The 17,957-nt window shown below is 44.1% G+C and overlaps 1 protein-coding gene across 1 annotated transcript in view; it reads right to left on the minus strand.

Moving 5' to 3' along the window:
* Positions 1 to 17,957, minus strand: part of ATG10 (autophagy related 10) — a 128,919-nt gene that overhangs the window by 36,656 nt on the left and 74,306 nt on the right. The window contains exon 4 of the mRNA XM_056848731.1: positions 641 to 767. Within this exon, the coding sequence (XP_056704709.1) occupies positions 641 to 767 (127 nt within the window). The remainder of the gene's footprint in view (positions 1 to 640; positions 768 to 17,957) is intronic.

A 17,957-nucleotide genomic window follows, 5' to 3' on the forward strand; every position in this document is an offset into this window, starting at 1 on the left:
CATCACTCTATTCCTGCTGATTAAATCAGTGTTGCGGCCACTGGCCTTGGAAAAAGCAGAATGTTTCACCTTTCCAACAAAGTAATAAAGGGTCACAAGCTCGAAGATATATATTAAAAGGAGCATAGATAAAGCAAGGCTTGGCGTGAAGAATTTAAAAATGCTGTATGTGATGGTTACAAACATGGCTATGTAAAGCTGCTCTCTACATTTAATAATTATCAGTCACAATGCACTATTAGTTCAAAACAAAATTCTGATAAGGTCCATATTCAGCATTCTTTACCACATTCAAGACCTAGGTATTTTGTTCATCTCAATTGTAAATCTTAAAGCTACCTCTAGCTTTAAGATTTTTTCTCCCCTTATCATTTAAAGAAAAGGAAAAACGGCTAGCAGGTTTAGTCAACTATAGGCTTTCTGCCAGGAGTCTAAAGATCAAGCTTCTTCAAGCTGAGATGATATCATCTGCCCCAGGATACAGATACTCATAGAATCTGAAATATAGGAGAAATTAATCACCACCACCCCAACACCACCATCCCAACATTTTTCATCTTTTTTATTTTCCTACTATTTCATGATATTTGTGTACATTTTTTTTCTTTTTAATATTTATTTCATGCAAGAGACATCTTACCTAAAAAACATGCTCGAAAATACAGCACAGGAGCTTGGTAGCTGCAGGAGTACAGAACGTGATACTCATAGCGAATCGCCTCTGATGCTGCACAGACTCCAGCAACCTGAGAGTCACCCAGACCTTCCTGAAACAACAAATACCAACACCTATAAACAAGTGTGTGTAAATTATATCATTGTATGGGCCATCGAAGAAGAGGAGGAGGAGGTTTTTATATGCCGACCACTTAAGGGAGACTCAAACCAGATTACAATAACCTTCCCTTACCCTCCCCACAACAGACACCCTGTGAGGTAGGTGGGGCTGAGAGAGCTCTTAATAGAACTGTAACTTGCCCAAGGTCACCCAGATGGCTTTGTGTGTAGGAGTGGGGAATAAAAGCTGGTTCTCCAGATTTGCCTCCGCCGCTCATGTGGAGGAGTGGGGAATCAAACCCGGTTCTCCAGATCAGAGCAACTGCCTTAATTAATAATGCCAGGAAGGAGGAAGACAGGCATACTGTAACAAAGAGTTCACAGTGCATACCTCAGCTTTACAACTGACACAATGAAGGTGCATACCCCAAATTCAAACACATTCTTACTCCCTCCTCCATGCTTTTAGACAAGACTGCTTGCATTATTATTATTTTATGTTTTTAAAATATTCCATATAGAAGAAGAAGAGTTGGTTTTTATATGCTGAATTTCTCGGCCACTGAAGGGAGAATCAAACCGGCTTACAATCACCTTCCCTTCCCCTCCCCACAACAGACACCCTGTGAGGTAGGTGAGGCTGAGAATGACTCGGCCAAGGTCACCCAACTGGCTTTGTGTGTAGGAGTGGCGAATCAAATCCAGTTCACCAGATTAGCCTCCGCCACTCATGTGGAGGAGTGGGGAATCAACCCCGGTTCTCCAGATCAGACTCCACTACTCCAAACAACTGTTCTTAACCACTACACCATGCTGATCAGTTCATTTTTTTGCCTTACTAACATCTTTTAAAAGTAGATAACACCTCCAGATGTTCACCTCTGCTGAAACCTTCAGAACCTTTTATCTCTAAGAATTCAATTAAAGAGAGGGAACATATGTTTGCTTTAGTAGAAAAGGGCAAGAGTCCAGTAGCACCTTAAAGACTAACAAAAATATTTTCTGGTAGGGTATGAGCTTTCGTGAACCACAGCTCACTTCTTCAGTATGTTTACTTGTAAGCAGTGAGAAAACTTCCAAATCAGCTGATTGCTCTGAAAAATGTCATGTCTGTCTTCACCGATCAGGTTTCTTCCTAGCTGTGGAAGTTTTGTGGATAATGCTTCACTGTAAGAGTGCAGGACCTTGACCTGGATGGTCCAGGCTAGCCTGATCTCATCAGATCTCAGAAGCTAAGCTGGTTAGTACTTGCATGGGAGCCCATCAAGGAAGTCCAGCGACGCTATGGAGAGGAGGGCAATGGCAAACCACCTCTGAACATCCCTTGCCTTGAAAACCCTATGCGATTGCCATAAATCAGCTGTGACTTGATGGCACTTTTCACCACCAAGCGTGGAGGAAAATAATGCATCAATTTGAAAGATGGGTCCATCTAAGGGACATTATGGTAATCCTAGTCTGCAGCTTAATCTATGTGCCCATTTTAGAAAACACTTGCCATCCTATTTGTCACTTAAGATTTGCATAAGAAGCTGTGATATGAATTCACCTTCACATACTAAGGAAAAAATTACTGAGGAAAGGCCTTTTCAGTGATGGCACCTCAGCTGTTTAACTTCCTTCAAAGTCAAATTAGCCAGTCAGTTTGATACCAACCATGATTCTAATTGCATCTAGGCAAAAGGAAACCACTGTTTTATTACCTATCGATAATTTAATTACCCTTGTTTTAATTAAGCATCCTATTTTAATTTTATACCAGGAATCAGTGGCCTTTTATAATTAAAAATCTGAACAAGGGGAGCTTCCGCTCTACTAATTTACCCAGCTTTTTTGCCATTGCTGCCCAGTCGTTCCCTGAAGTAAGGTGAGAATGGAGATATTAGGCACTTTTAAAAGAAGGAAAAGGGAAAGGGGGAGCCTGCCCTTAAAAGGAATGCAAACGTCCCAGCAGCCCACATAGCCAATTTGTTGCTGGAGACAATGCCAGCTCAAAAAGTGCAGAAAGGAGGCAGGGGCTTTAAAACCAAAGCAATGTTTCAAACAGCAAGTAGTGCTGGCTTTCCATCTAGGGTTGCCATTCCCCCACACACACTGGGGGCAGGGGATACCCCACCCACAGGCCCCACCCTTCGTCATATATCAGCTGGCTGGCAGGGAGACTTACCAGCATCAGGAGAGGCCAACACCAGCCTCTCAGCTTCTACCACAGTTTTGGTCCAAATACCAGAGTGTCCCTGTATTGCCAGCAACATGACATCACTTTCAGTGCATGCCAGAAGTGATGTCACCACATTGCCAGTGACAACACTGAGATGCTGTTGTAGACCGGTAAGCCCCCCACCCAAGCCCCTGCCAGTTTCCAGGAGTACCTGGCAACCCTATTTCCACCACCTCAAGGGGAAACTTCGTAACAATAGAGGTTTCAAAAACAGTGAATAAAGCCATCTGAAGCGCAGCAGGAAAGCAATTCAGAATGAAACATGCAGGAAATGCCTTAAATAACCTGGAACTGTGAAGAAGCCCTTCAAAAGGGACATCTAAAAGAAGCTTATGTCACAATTCAGGGCAAGAGCTCAACAAGGAGCCAATATAAATAAAGCCCATTTCCATAACAGGAAATATGCAATTTAAAATTACTGATAATTGATGGGTTGATTAATAATCCACAAAGGACGGAAGTGGCACACACAAGCTCACATGATAACACATACACATGAAGCTGCCTTCTAATGAATCAGACTCTTGGTCCATCAGAGTCAGTATTGTCTACTCAAGACTTTCAGCAGCTCTCCAGGGTCGCAGGCTGAAGTCTTTCACATCACCTACTTGCCTAGTCCCTTTAACTGGAGATGTCGGGAATTGAACCTGAGACCTTCTGCATGCCATGCAGATGCTCTACCACTGAGCCACGCCCCTCCCTATAAATAATAAGTATACATTGGCACACCCCTTACAATTGTTTTAGTGCACTGGCATACATCTGCACATGGTTCCCACTTGGGATTACTGACAATGTTCACTTCTATAATTTCCCTTTCTCTAAAGCATCTCTGAGAAGCTCTTTAGTCCCATAAAAATCTTGGCTTTCCTCAGGATTTCCAGCTGACTCACTTTGGAGGGAGACCTCCCACTTCTCCTCGCCGCTGCTCATCTGGGAGGTGGAGAGAAAATGCTGGGTGAAATGAGAGGTGATAGACAGGGCCTGGCACAATGACATCACTTCCAGTATAACACAGAAAGTATGCTCTAGCATTTGCCCAAAGCTCTATGGTTCAAGTGAGAAGTGATGTCATAGTCCAGGGACAATGCCAATGAACTAAGTTTCCCCCATCTCTCCCATCTCCCACAGCAGCCTGCCAATCCCTTCACATACTGGTTACTCAAGCATCCCACCCCTCCAATATACTTTAACTTAAATATTTAATTTGCTTTTCTTTTTTGAAGAGCAATATTTGGTTTTGTAAAGGTAAAGGTCCCCTGTGCAAGCACCAGGTCATTCCTGACCCATGGGGTGACATCACATTCCGATGTTTACGAGGCAGACTTTGTTTATGGGTGGTTTGCCAGTGCCTTCCCCAGTCATCTTCCCTTTACTCCTTTACAGAGTCAAATTCTGCATGGATCCTCTCTGTTCAATTCTCAAAATATTAATTTAGTTGCATGAAGAAATCAGTTTCTGTTTGGTTGTTTACACAAGCCTCTTTCCTTTTAGCCTCAAACACAAAACTAAATCTTCAGATATTGGAACCATACTATACTTGGTTATAAGAATACAGAAGCAGATTCTGGATAATAAATACTCTTCTTATGATCATAGTCTTATTAACCAATAACAATTTATATGAAACAAGCAAACAAAATTAATGACAATATTTTTTATCATGGCTTGACTTCTGATCGCTGCTAGCAAACTTACTTTTTAATGATGACAATTTTACATTAGATGACAATTTTATATTAGAACAGCCTCAGGTAAATTCTGCCTCCCTTGGAAATAATAATTCCATGTATCTAGAACAAATTCAAAAGTTCCAAGAGTTGTTTTGTAAAAAATAGTGAGCTTAATGCTGTTTTCAAGCAGAATTTATTATACCCGTCTTCACCCCAACCTCACTCATGTGCCAAGATTCCAAGACTGGTGTCTGTTGTAGTTTATAAACCTTTTTACAACCATATTGTTGAAAATGAAGTACTTCAACTGACTGAAAAGATAATTTCAGAAATAGATAATGTGCTAAAATATCTACCTAACTTTCCCAGGAGATACTAAGTAACAGCTTAAAAAAAAAAATTCTTGGAACACCTAATGATTTCCCCCCCCCCCAAGGTGTTTATCACCTACGCATATTCATTTATTACTTATTTATCTGCTAGGTCTCCCCTGGTAGGGTTGCCAGGCTAAGGAGGGGGGGTTGGGGAGGGGAGGGACTTCAATGCCATAGAGTCCAATGGCCAAAGAGGCCATTTTCTCCAGGTGAACTGATCTCTATCAGCTGGAGATCAGTTGTAATAGCAGGAGATCTCCAGCTAGTACCTGGAGGTTGGCAACCCTATCCCCTGGCCACCATGGGAGATGGAAAGGTCGGGTTGCCAGATCCAGTTTGGGAAACTCCTGGAGATTTGGAGGTGGAGCCTGGGGAGGACATGGTGTATAATGCCATAGAATCCACCCTCCAAGCAGCTATTTTCTCCAGGGGGACTGATCTCTGTAATTTAGAGATGAGAAGAGATGAGATGTAATTCCAGGAGATCCCCCGGCCTCACCTGGAGGCTGGCATCCCTATATTTATTGTACATGTTTCTAATTGAAACTCAAGGCAGATTACAGAGTTATAAGAACAACAGAGTAAACCAGTGTTAAGACATACAATGGACAAATAAAGACCAATGGAGTAAAACAGTACCACGCATACAATAGCCTAGATTTTGCAAATTACAGGATCCACTGAACTGGATTTCACAATTAGAGGAAATTAGAAAGAAATGGTATAATATATTCAATAAACAATGCAGTATGGTGGAGCAAAAAAAGGGATTCCTGACAACTTTCACAGGCAATTTAAAAAAGTGTTAATTTTACTGGTTGGTTGCTGGTGTTCAACGCCTTTGGAAATAAGGCCATTAACTTTATTTTCACTCATGAACTGAAGTAATGGGAAATAGCAGAACAAATTTTGTCAAGATAACACAATCAATATAGTCACAGAATACAGACAGGCACCAAAAAAGTAAATGGGCACACAAAACCTGAGCAATGGCATGTTTCTAAGTTTGAATGTCGTGCGCATCCCATAGAATCGGAAGGGGTACTTAGTGACCACCAGTTCTCAATACTAATTCACTATGATACTTTTGCTGGGTCAAGAAATGGATAGCTGAAAGCTACAACTGAAGAACCAGCTTTTCTAAAACCAAAGTTTCTTCAAAAAACAGCTTGTGGTATAGGGTTGCCACATCCCCACTTACCTTGAATGGGAGCTTCTTATGGGCGGGGCTGGGTGGAGGGATTGGTGCACGCTCTCAATGCTCCTTACAGTTTCCTAGCCCCGCTGGGTGGAGTCAGAGCGCTTGCACAGCAGGGCTAGGAGGAAAGCTCTCGCCTCCTTCTCCAAGCTGCAAGCCACACCAATCTGGCATGCAGTTTGGAAAGGGAGGCTGGAGCGTTCCTGGGAGCGTGCGGGGCGGATCGCTCCCCCCTTTCTGCTTCCACCCGCTGACCATCAGCTGGTCAGTGGGCAGCCTGGTTGATGGGCGGGCAATTGCCCGCCACAACCAGGCAGTTGGGAACCCTATTGTGGTATCATATGCCGTTTGGGTCCATAAGAAACCTTGATTCTTCCTTGTACATTGGAACAATATAAGCACTGGTCATGTTAAAGATGACATGCCCATGCAAAAGCCTAAATTGAAATCATTACTACAAAAATAATCTGATCTGAGAAATGTGACCATTCAAAATAGTAACCAAACAAACAAAACCAGACTAGTGTATGATTAAAACTAGGCAGGCTAATCATTGGAGTGAATTAACAGTACTATTTTCTTTACAGTTGTTGAAAGTTTGCTATTATTTAATCTACTATCAAATAATACCAGAAATCTTTGCTGATCAGAAGTAACTTGTACAGATTACTATCATGGTCTTTCTTTTTTGCCTGCCTTATTACTAGAGACAAGGGAAACACTTTATCAACAATCTGTAAACATGCAAGAATTCCCGGATCCTCCTTAAGGCCTGCTCTAATCCCTTTTTATTTGGTAAACAGTAGTAACAGGATGCATTAACACTAAAACTCAAGTACTCGTGTGTAATCCGTTGCTCTGTACTTCCAATATCATGCATGCAAAGACATAGCAGAGTGAAGTAAATTTTAGTGTCTGCCAAGGTTGACAGCATCACTTTAACAGATTACAAAATCTGATAATTTTTTTGATAGCTCTCATCTGTAGAAAATAAAATTTATTATGCTTCTACAATGAATCACCATTGCTTTATTCATAATGATGGATAATGGAATTAAAAAACATGATATAATAAAACCATAATCTGTAAAAAGTTGCTAACACACTGAGGGATAGATTTCTCAGGACACTTCGCACAGAGAAGAGGAAGTAGAGTTCTACATAGGAATGCATCATAATCCTCCCATTTGCTTACTATGATGGCCCTGCTCAAGATTTAGCATTGTGGTGCTACATGTATGACGAGGCAGCCAGCCATTTATAGTCAGTCCAGTTACGCCACCCCCTATGTCTCTTACACACACGCACACACAGCACCTTCCAATATTCAACAATGCATTCTTCCCACACCCCTCACTGTACAGACTGTTCACACCAGAGACAGAGAGAGAAACTGTATTTTGACACAGATTTAGACAGGCAGGTAAGATGCAAAACATAACTAAATGAACAAATTGAGCACTAATAGTTCTAATGATTGCAACTATAACAATGGGATTCAGAGAGTGAGTTCTGTTACTGGGCTGTTTAATAGTTTACAACATGCAGGGGATCTGCAAGGATTTGCAGGGGACATCTCATTTTCCTCTCCCCACAATATCCTCTTTCCCTTTCCTGAAAGCCCTAAAAAGTCTCTCCCCTTTTCCAGCTTCCTTCTCTCCTTCCCACCAGCCAACCTACCTTTATCTGCCTCCCTGTTTTGAGCTTTTTCTCCTTCCCTCTCCTGGCAACCCCTCCCTGGGCAAGTTTGGCCCAACTGCATGGGTTCAGTTGCATGGTATATAACCTGCAAGAAGTTGTAGGGGGGAACCTACACCACACTAGTCCATCTTTGCCTCCCCCTGACAGCCCCCATATCCTCTCCTCTTTTTCCTGCTTCCTTCTCACCTTCCCACACACCAGACAACCTACCTTTTATCTGTGCCCCATCTTCAGCTATATTTACTGACTTCATTTAGAACTCATCTTTCCCCCCAGTGGGGATTCAAAGCAGGTTACATCATTCTCCTCTCCTCCTTTTCATCCTCACAACAACCCTGTGAGGAGGAGGAAGAGGAGGAGAAAAGTTGGTTTTTATATGCTGACTTTCTCTATGACTTAAAGAAGAATAAAACCGGCTTACAATCACCTTCCCTTCCCCTCCCCACAACAGACACCCTGTGAGGTAGGTGGGGCTGAGAGTATGACTAGCCCAAGGTCACCCAGCTGGCTTCATGTGTAGGAGTGAGGAAACAAATCCAGTTCACCAGATTAGCCTCCGCCACTCATGTGGAGGAGTAGGGAATCAAACCCGGTTCTCCAGATCAGAGTCCACCACTACACCATGCTGGCTGAGAGTGTATGGGCAGCCCAAAGTCACTTAGTGAACTTCCACATCAGAGTGGGGATTCGAACTTAGGTATCCCAGATCCTAATTTGAAACTCTTACCACTATACACACTGTCTTTCTTGGAGTGGGTGCTCTAGAAGCAAGCAGCTGGGCCTGGGTGAGTTATGCAAGTTGTATGCAAGCAATTCACCCGGTGGTTGTTGTCAGGCCTGGCCCCAGTGAGTCCTCGCTCAAAGGCCAAAACAGTATTGGACCCTGCCCCCTCCCCCGCCTTTTACTGACCAAAACCAAGCCTTGAAGGCTAGCAGTACTGTTGTGGTTGCCTAGCAATAGCCAGTGAGGGCATCCATTTCTTAAAGCTCCCAGCGCTCCTTTTATCATTTTATCATTTTTTTATGATTTCAGATTTTTCTGCAAACTTGGCTTTTTTCAGGTATGTCATTTCTATCCTTGGCTTCAATCTCTGGATTTCATTATTCACAGATGAGGCAACATTGAGAACAAAATATAACGATAGTTGATATATCAATATCCGTCTTGTTCACAGTACCTTGTTTTAATTTCAACTGTATATACATAGATATGCAAAGCCAAACTAGGAAATGTGCCCTATGAGCAAAGACTTTGCTTATTTAGTTGTTTAAAACATTTATGCTTGCCTTTCTCCTGAGTATCTCAGGACCGAAGGCAGGTTAAATCAATGTAAAAACAATTGTATAAAAGACATGTAAAACCAACAGATAATACAAACATTAAAACCAGTTTAAAATTACCTTAAGTCACCCATGAGTATTCCCTCTCTGCCCAGGCTCAGAATGTCCTCAAAGCTCCCAAGACTAGCACTATTTTAAAGTATCACCGGAAATCCAGGAGGGTAGCAAATGCCTTGACCACTTCTGGGAACCTATTCCAGAGTCATTGGGCAGCCACTGAAAAACCTTAAACCCAAACTGTTGCTGAAAAGTGCCTTGGACAAGCGCTTTGGATTAGGGGTACCGACAGTAAATCCTGCTGGGATGAATGAGGCTACCGCATGGGAACACGCAAGGAGAGGCAGTCCTTCAAGTATGTGGGCCCTAGGCCATGCAGGGCGTTAATGCTAAGCACCAGCACCTTAGACAGGACATGGAAGTCAGCGAATGGATCTTTAAATACAAGTGACATGGTCTTACCAGCTAACCCCATAATATAAATGGGCTGCTGTATTTTTTTTTACCAGCTGCAGTTTCTGGATCTCCTTCCAGGACAGTCATGTGCAGAGGGTGTTAAAGCAATCTAGCCTCTAGGTTTCTGAAACACAGATCACCCTAACCAGAGCAGGTGTCTGCAAACAGGTAGCCAGCTTCCTAACTAGATGTAGCTGGGTGAAAGCATGTTTTGCTGTCGTGAGCACGTTTCTCTGACCGGAGACCAGGATCCGGCAAAACTCCCAAGATCTTAACAGAGGCTTTCAGCTAAAGCTGCATTCCATGGATGGCAGGAAGCATAATCCCCTCTAGAGCCATGGCCCTTCCAGCCAGCATCACCTCTGTCTTGTCTGGATTCAGCTTCAGTTTGTTCTCTCTCAACCTCTTGTCGTCCACACTGAGGCAGTGGGTCAGGAGGACAGAGACAGCAGCAGCCCGTGACTGACTCAGAGTTAATATACAGCTGGGTGTCATCGGCATATTGATGACAACCTTCTCCAAAACCGTAGCTGATCTCATTAAGGGGCCTGGTATAGATATCAAACAACACAGGAGATAACACAGGGCCTCTGCGCAAGCTCGAAAGATGATTAAGCATCTTCCACTGGAACTTTTTGTGAATCATCTAATCGAAAATATTGGACCAACCTCAACACTGCTCTGCCCGGACCCATTTCACCTTCCAGACACCTCAGCAGTATTGTACGGGCCACCGTACAAAAAGTTACTGAACGCTAACAGAAACATGGAGGCAAGGCTATAATTATTCAAGTGTTTTTACAAGCAAAACTTAAGTTGGATTTTGTAGAAAAGCAGCTCAGAACCATTTGATTTTTTTCCCAGTTATTGCTTCTCCACAGCAATTTTACTTGCATGGCTGCCACACTACATGGGAAACCAAATCTGGGACTGACTGTTTCCTAAACAAATTGGGAAGTTGTCATCAGGAAGCATCTGTTATTTTATTACACTCACGTAAAAGCATTCTTGTGCTATCATAATGGAGTACTGAGCAGATGCTTTTGAGCACTATACCCAGTGCAATGTATGTTTAATAGTAAAAAAGATAAGTAGCTACAGCCTAATTAATGATACAGGTTGCTTTACAAATTCATTCTCGCTAACTAATGAGACTTGTCAGTCTTCAGCATTTAAATCATATGTCTGTCTGCTCTCAAACGTGTTTGCTCTGATGTCTTCAAAGCTGATTGTTAGTAATCATCCCAACAAATTAATGCAATGTAACACTTTTTCCCCTTTTTAACCAACATGTTAAATTTTTGCCTCTTTTCAGAAAGTTGTTCAACTTCAGACCTTTCATGCAAACTACAGCTGTTAGGGGGAGCTGTTAACTTGATTTTGGCAGAGTTTTTGATAAGAACCTGAAACCCAGCCAGCAGCAATAGGCTCAGGTCAAAGCAGATCAGCAAGAGATCTTTCTTGAAAAAGAGGGAGGCTGACAGAAGCAGGGATCAAGGAGGAAAGCAATCGGCAGAAGAAGCTGCATCTTTTGTCCCTCGTCCTCATTCCTCACACAAAACTTGGTCTGGCAATCTTCATTCTGGCAAAAGCCCCCAGAAATGTAGACCCACCCAGCTCTATCACAATCAGTGACCTTTACCTACAGAGGGTTTTACTTTGTTTTATACTGCTTGAATTGCCACTCTAAGCTTGGTCAAGTTGTTTTGACACTCCATGTTGAAGCTAGGCCAAAAGCCTTTTCTCCCGGGTTTGGTAAAGGTAAAGGTCCCCTGTGCAAGCACCGGGTCTAGCACCGGGTTAGCACTCTAACCTCAGATTCATTCTCAGGATCTCAGGCTAATCAGGGTCTGAGCAAGCCATATATTTGATGGCTTTTTCTCTACAAGTGATGGTGCGCTAGTAGGGTTGCCAGGTGACCGCTGGTGGCGGGCAAACCCCCAGTAATGTGCCCCTCTGCCGGCCAACCAGCTGAGGGCCAGCAGGCAATCATGCACGCACGCCCCAAAGCAGCACTTCTGGTTTACAACCCTATGCGCTAGGGTGGCTGCAGTAGCTCTTGATTCCACCTCCTCGTGTCTTTTCATGGCTGCTTCTACATGTGAAAAAGCTGTGGGGTGGGGAGACGAGCTCTGGGGCTACTGCACACCTAATTCTGATTGGGGCCTCTCAGCAATTTTCAAAGAATTACAAATACTTCTAAAACATCATCAGCAAGGAGGGTCTGGAGGGGAGAGGCAATAATCTGGCACTAACTACTCAGCTACATTTCATGTTCCATGGTTAATTCATTGCCAAAGGCCACTGCAATCTTAACATACCGTATATACCCATGTATAAGCCGACCCGCGTATAAGCCGAGGTGCCTAATTTCTCCCCAAAATTGGGGAAAAATTAGGCACCCGCGTATAAGCCGAGGGTCGGCTTATAACCCCTCCCCCCCCCGCAGGCTTACCTGAAAGGCTCTCCAGCGGTGAGGGTCCGGCGGCGGCGCGGCCCGGGGGGGCCTGGGCAGCCTTCCTGCGGCTGCAGGAGGCTGCCCCAGGCCGCTCCCGGCGGGAGGAAGCGGTGGCGAGGCCCAGGGGGACCCGGAGCAGCCTTCCTGCGGCTGCAGGAGGCTGCCCAAGGCCCCTCCCGCCCGGGAAAAATGGCGGGGGGGGGCGGGAAGGGCCGGGGCAGCCATCCTGTGGCTGCAGGAGGCTGCCCAAGGCCCCTCCCGCCCGAAGAAAATGGCGGGGGGGGGGCCGGGGGGGCCAGGGCAGCCATCCTGCGGCTGCAGGAGGCTGCCCAAGGCCCCTCCCGCCCGAAAAAAATGGCGGGGGGGGGCGGGAAGGGCCGGGGCAGCCATCCTGCAGCTGCAGAAGGCTGCCAAGGCCCCTCCCGCCCGAAAAAAATGGCGGCAGGGGCCGGGGCAACCATCCTGCGGCTGCAGAAGGCTGCCCAAGGCCCCTCCCACCCGAAAAAAATGGTGGCGGGGGCGGCGGGAAGGGCCGGGGCAGCCATCCTGCGGCTGCAGGAGGCTGCCCAAGGCCCCTCCCGCCTGAAAAAAATGGTGGCGGGGGCCGGGGGGGCGGGGCAGCCATCCTGCGGCTGCAGAAGGCTGCCCAAGGCCCCTCCCGCCCGAAAAAAATGGCGGGGGCGGCGGGAAGGGCCGGGGCAGCCATCCTGCGGCTGCAGGAGGCTGCCCAAGGCCCCTCCCGCCCAAAAAAATGGCGGCGGGGGCCGGGGGGGCCGGGGCAGCCATCCTGCGGCTGCAGGAGGCTGCCCAAGGCCCCTCCCGCCCGGGAAAAATGGCGGGGGGGCGGGAAGGGCCGGGGCAGCCATCCTGCGGCTGCAGGAGGCTGCCCCAGGCCGCTCCCGGAGGCAGGAAGTGGCACGGGCCCGGCGGCGGCGGCGACGGCGGTAAGTTTCCCCCCTCCCTCCTCCCTCCCTCCCCCCGTATTGACCCACGTATAAGCCGAGGCCGGCTTTTTCAGCCCATTTTTGGGGCTGAAAAACTCGGCTTATACGCGAGTATATACGGTAAGAGATAACACATATCAAAATAATAAAACATTTTGTGTTTAGTTCATTGGGGGATCCATATCTTTTTTTTTTGGTCTTGTCTTGTGAACAGTCCCTTCTCTACTAACCCACGTGACTGTGATGTCACACATTTACAGATACTGTAAAGTGATTAAGTACTACCATTAGTACTGCTGTTCAATGAAGCATCACCAGGTCCCACCCTAGGAGTCTCAGGGTTTAAGATGTTTGAATCCTGGCAATCCTGCTGACACCACAGTGGCAAGCAAGAAGTCATCCCTAGCTTAACTAATAAGAACTATTATATATGTACTAAGGTTCGCTAGAAGGGTCTTCCTTCTCTTCTAGAGGCACCCTAGCTGTAGCTGGGCAATCATTTTTCTTCATCAAACTGATGCTTCTATGAACAGATGCTTGGTTTGCATTACCTTCCTGTGCTTTATTCCTTGTAATTAACAGCCAGCTCTTTCTTTCATTGGCTAAAAAGACATCCTTATCTGCCAGTCCAAAATGTAAGATTTCAATCTGCCTAAAATGCATAAATTTTGCTAGTTTGAGGGAAAAGTTGGTCGGAAGAAGACTGCACATCTGGAAGTGCTGCTAAAAATCATTCTGCAAACACCCAGAAGCTGGGCCCTCAGTCACAAACTACTACCTATTTTACTGGTGTGAAGTACAGAAAGTGGAGTAGAGCAACACCCATGCTACAAATCTATCACACTTTGTAAGTTCACACTTTGTATACCCACTTCCACTGACTGTTTTTGCCCTCCTGCTGCTAATTGTGGCCTCTTTCAATATGTATACTGATTTAAGGTAGAACGGTTCCAGAAACAGGAAGCCAAGGGGACCCAGGCAGAATTCTAGTGCTATTAGCAACACACCCATGGATATGACAGATTTGTAGCCCCCTGCACTTATAATACAGTGTTTAGCACCTAAGTATAGTGGCTCAACTAGAATTAGCCTCATAAGGTCTAGCAGTGTGATACTGGCTCTTCAAAAATGTATTCCCCCATGTTGCAAGAATGAACAGCTTTGGCTTTCAACTTTTATTTTTCTAAAGTGCCCAGGGTTATACATGTTCCATAACTTGAGAGGGGAAGCACAACCTGAATAATCACTGCACATTCCCTGTGCAATAAACAATTGTTCGGAAAAGCCTTTAAGGAGAAGATGTGCCCAGTAAATATAGCATTTGCAGTGCCTTATTTTATTTTTTGGTCTTTGAGGTTTCTGGCTCTGGAGAGCATGAATGAATAATGCTGACCTTCCATGGTGCTACTGGTGTGAATCCCTCTGTGAACATCCCCCTTGTTTGCAACCCAAATCGTAATCTTTCCATAGGTGTACTTTACTTCAGGCAAACTGAGTGCCAGTTCAAACGAACGTGAAAGACTATCAGTACAATGTTGTATAAATAAAGATTAAAATGAGTTTAATGTAAAGGGTCCTGCTGGGGCTTGTCTGCTCCGTTTGATTTTATCTTTACTGTTTATTTCTCCCTCCCAGGTGTTCCTTATTAATCCTGACTGCGCCCTTGTTGCTTGCAGCCCTCACTAGAGTCTAATATATTCAGCTTATGTTGGTTTGCTTTTTCCACAGCTTACTGAGTGGTTGAGTCCAATCTTCCCCTCACTGTGTAAAAACCAGAAGTAAAACATATGGGGTTAATTACAAGTAATTTGGTTAAGATCAGAACACCTGGAGATGCTACCTCCCTACAATGCCATCATGCTGTGCATTTGGAAGCATGGAGCCTCTTGGCATGAATTTTCAGACCAAATAACAACCAGCTCCAATGGGCCAAGAAGGTAGTATGAAATCATGAGACTGGCAGGAACCAAAGCCCCAAATTATGCCTTAAGTCAGGTTCTTCCACCGAGACATTATTCCTCATCCATACCACACACCACCCACACCATGCTTCAGTAGGCCACAAGGAATGAAGAAGCCTGCAGGCGCAGAACAGATCAGCAAAATAAATCCAAACGTCTCACGCAAATGAGCCAAACCACACACTCTAACTAAAGGCAACACCCTCGCCTAAACTACAGTCCAAACTGACGTAAGGGAAAACTTTTTCCTCAAACATTAAATAATGCTTAATTATCTGGGAAAAGGGGGGAGAAAGGCTCTGTGACATTAAACTAACTACCTTTCTTGCAACAACAGCATAATGTCCCAGATCCTCAAGCATTCTGAATGTGTTTCTATTTTTCATTGGACAAAGCGAGAAGACGGAGTCTCCCGTTTTTGAAGTAGTCCTGTGGTGGTCAGAGGAAGCAAGACTTCCTCCTACAAGGCTTCAGTATCTTTTCAACCGTGTTGATGTGCATGAGTTCACTGTCCTTACCTTCTTTTTACTATTTCACAGGACAATTCTATTACAGGCAATTTGCAAAACTGAAAGAAAGGAGGTTTCCTTTCTCAGATTATCTAATTTATATATTTATTTACTTCTTAAAAATTTATATCCAGCCTTCCCCAATGGTTTGAAGCTATTTAAGCAAACAAAGCGCAAAAATAAAATAAACAAAAATAAAGCACATTAAGGCAATGAATCAGCCGCATTAAAAATATTTCCTCCTACTAGTTTCAGTCAAAACAGAAGAACCTTTAGGACTACAGGCTCAATCATCAAGCAGTCATTTTAGTACCATCTCAAATTGTCTTGCATGCTTGTCAGAAAGAAGGAAAGGAAGGGGCATTTTGAACCTCTTCAAGGCAACTGCAGAGAATGGGGGCCACCAAAGTAAAAGACCATGCTCTAATAGCCAGAAATAATTTATTATCTAACCTAAGTTGATGAGAAAGAATATACAGGGAGAGCTACCCCTTTGATATGTGGGTTCCCCGGATCCAACTCGCTTTCATCACAGTCACACAGAAACTGTGGGGGAAAGCATTTCTAAAGTCCTCATGAGTCCGATTTGGTTCACGATGATTTTAAAGTGGAAGGTGTGACTCCTGTCTCTCCCCCCCACCCCATGCGCTGTTTTCTAAGCCAAACTGGCCAGGGATGGGGAGTGATTTATACACAGAATATTCCATGTGCATCTCCAAAGGTGGGTAAATTACTCCACTCCAGCCATTTCAGCTCAAGAAAACAGTGCAGGAGAGGGAGGCAGTAGCCCCTCCTCCCTGACCATTTTTTTTCCAAGTCTGATCAGGCTGTTTTTGTTACAGTTCAACTAATGTGCAGTTTGGCCTTTAAGGGGTCTTTTTAGGTAAGAACAGAGATATAAAATGTCCAGAAATATTGAACGGTGGGGGAGGGGGGGTCTCCCTATTACAAATAGAAAATTGGGAGAAAATGGAAATATATCCTATACTTATTTCCTTATCCAACCTAAACTTATATTGCTGCTTTATTTATTTATTCATTTATTGGATTTTTAGGCTGCTCTTCCAGACAAGGTCTGGCTCAGAGCAGCTTACAAACATTTAAATCAAACAATTAAAACAGCCATGAGTTACAATAAAATTACAAGAAAAATTAACAACAAAAATTAACCATTGCCATTTTAGATAGCGCGTAATATTATACTGCTGGGCATATTTACAACATTTAAAATGCCTTTCTACAAGCAAAATTGCAAATACACTTAACGCTAAAGAAAGAGACCAGCAAATTGCAGCAATATATACTACCTTAAGGCATGTATTTTAGTTTTTGCCACCTGAAAATTGTAAAATAAAAGTAAAAGTAAAAAACAGAACACACGTTTTGTAATAAGCAAAGTTAAAAAATATGTATAGTCTTTAAAATATTGCATATGTCTACAGGATATGTAGGATTTATTGTTCTCTACTGCTATAGGTTGTCTTAAATAAAAATCTTCAGACCTACATTTTCTGAGTAAAAACACTGTCTTAAAAAGCATTTCATTCATAGTTTTAAAAATATTGCTCCCCAAAATTTCCAGTTTTTCCATTGGTACCGATGTGATGCAGGGTAGAAACATGAGCCATTTATGCTTGGGTACTTTGCCTTGCATTCTCCGCCGGACTGTTTTGAGGCTTTGTTAGGGTTACACATCATTTTTTTCAGCCTTCAGAAGTCACTTCACTCCCGCTTTGTGCTTTCCTCGGGGTTTCAGGATGCTGTTTTGCATAGCCTTAACTTTGGGTTTCTCTCCCCATGCCCATTCTCGCTTGTCCCTCCCTCATCCAACCTAGAAGCCATTTTGGTGAGTTTCAACAGCAAGTGTTATAATATCTCAGGGAATGGAGCCGCTTGTTTCCTCCCCCCTCACTTTATATGTGTCCTCTCAGAAACAAATTGGTTGGGGGACAAAAAGCCCCCAAGCACAGAGATTTGAGAATTCGAATCAGAAAACTGTGATCTGCAGAGCAACAAACCCAACGCAAACTTCCCATGCATAAATGGCCTTAGCTTGTTAAAGGCATATACAGCTGAGTGTTACTGGCATATCCAGCAAAATTGGAGAGAGAACAAAGCTCTGCAACACCATCCAATTTTCAAACGGAAAAGGCCACCTCTCTGCCTTCTGACAGCAAACATTGAAACCAACATAAAACCACACCTGAAATTCAAAATTCTTACTCCGACTAGTCTAATAAGGTAGCATGATTGACTGTATTGAAGAATGCTGGCAAGTATAACAAAATTCATAGAGAGGAATTGTCCTTCTCTATCTGTAGATACAGATCATACACCAAAGGTAATA

The sequence above is a fragment of the Euleptes europaea genome, chromosome 4 (genome assembly GCF_029931775.1).
Source record: "Euleptes europaea isolate rEulEur1 chromosome 4, rEulEur1.hap1, whole genome shotgun sequence".
Lineage (NCBI taxonomy): Eukaryota > Metazoa > Chordata > Lepidosauria > Squamata > Sphaerodactylidae > Euleptes > Euleptes europaea.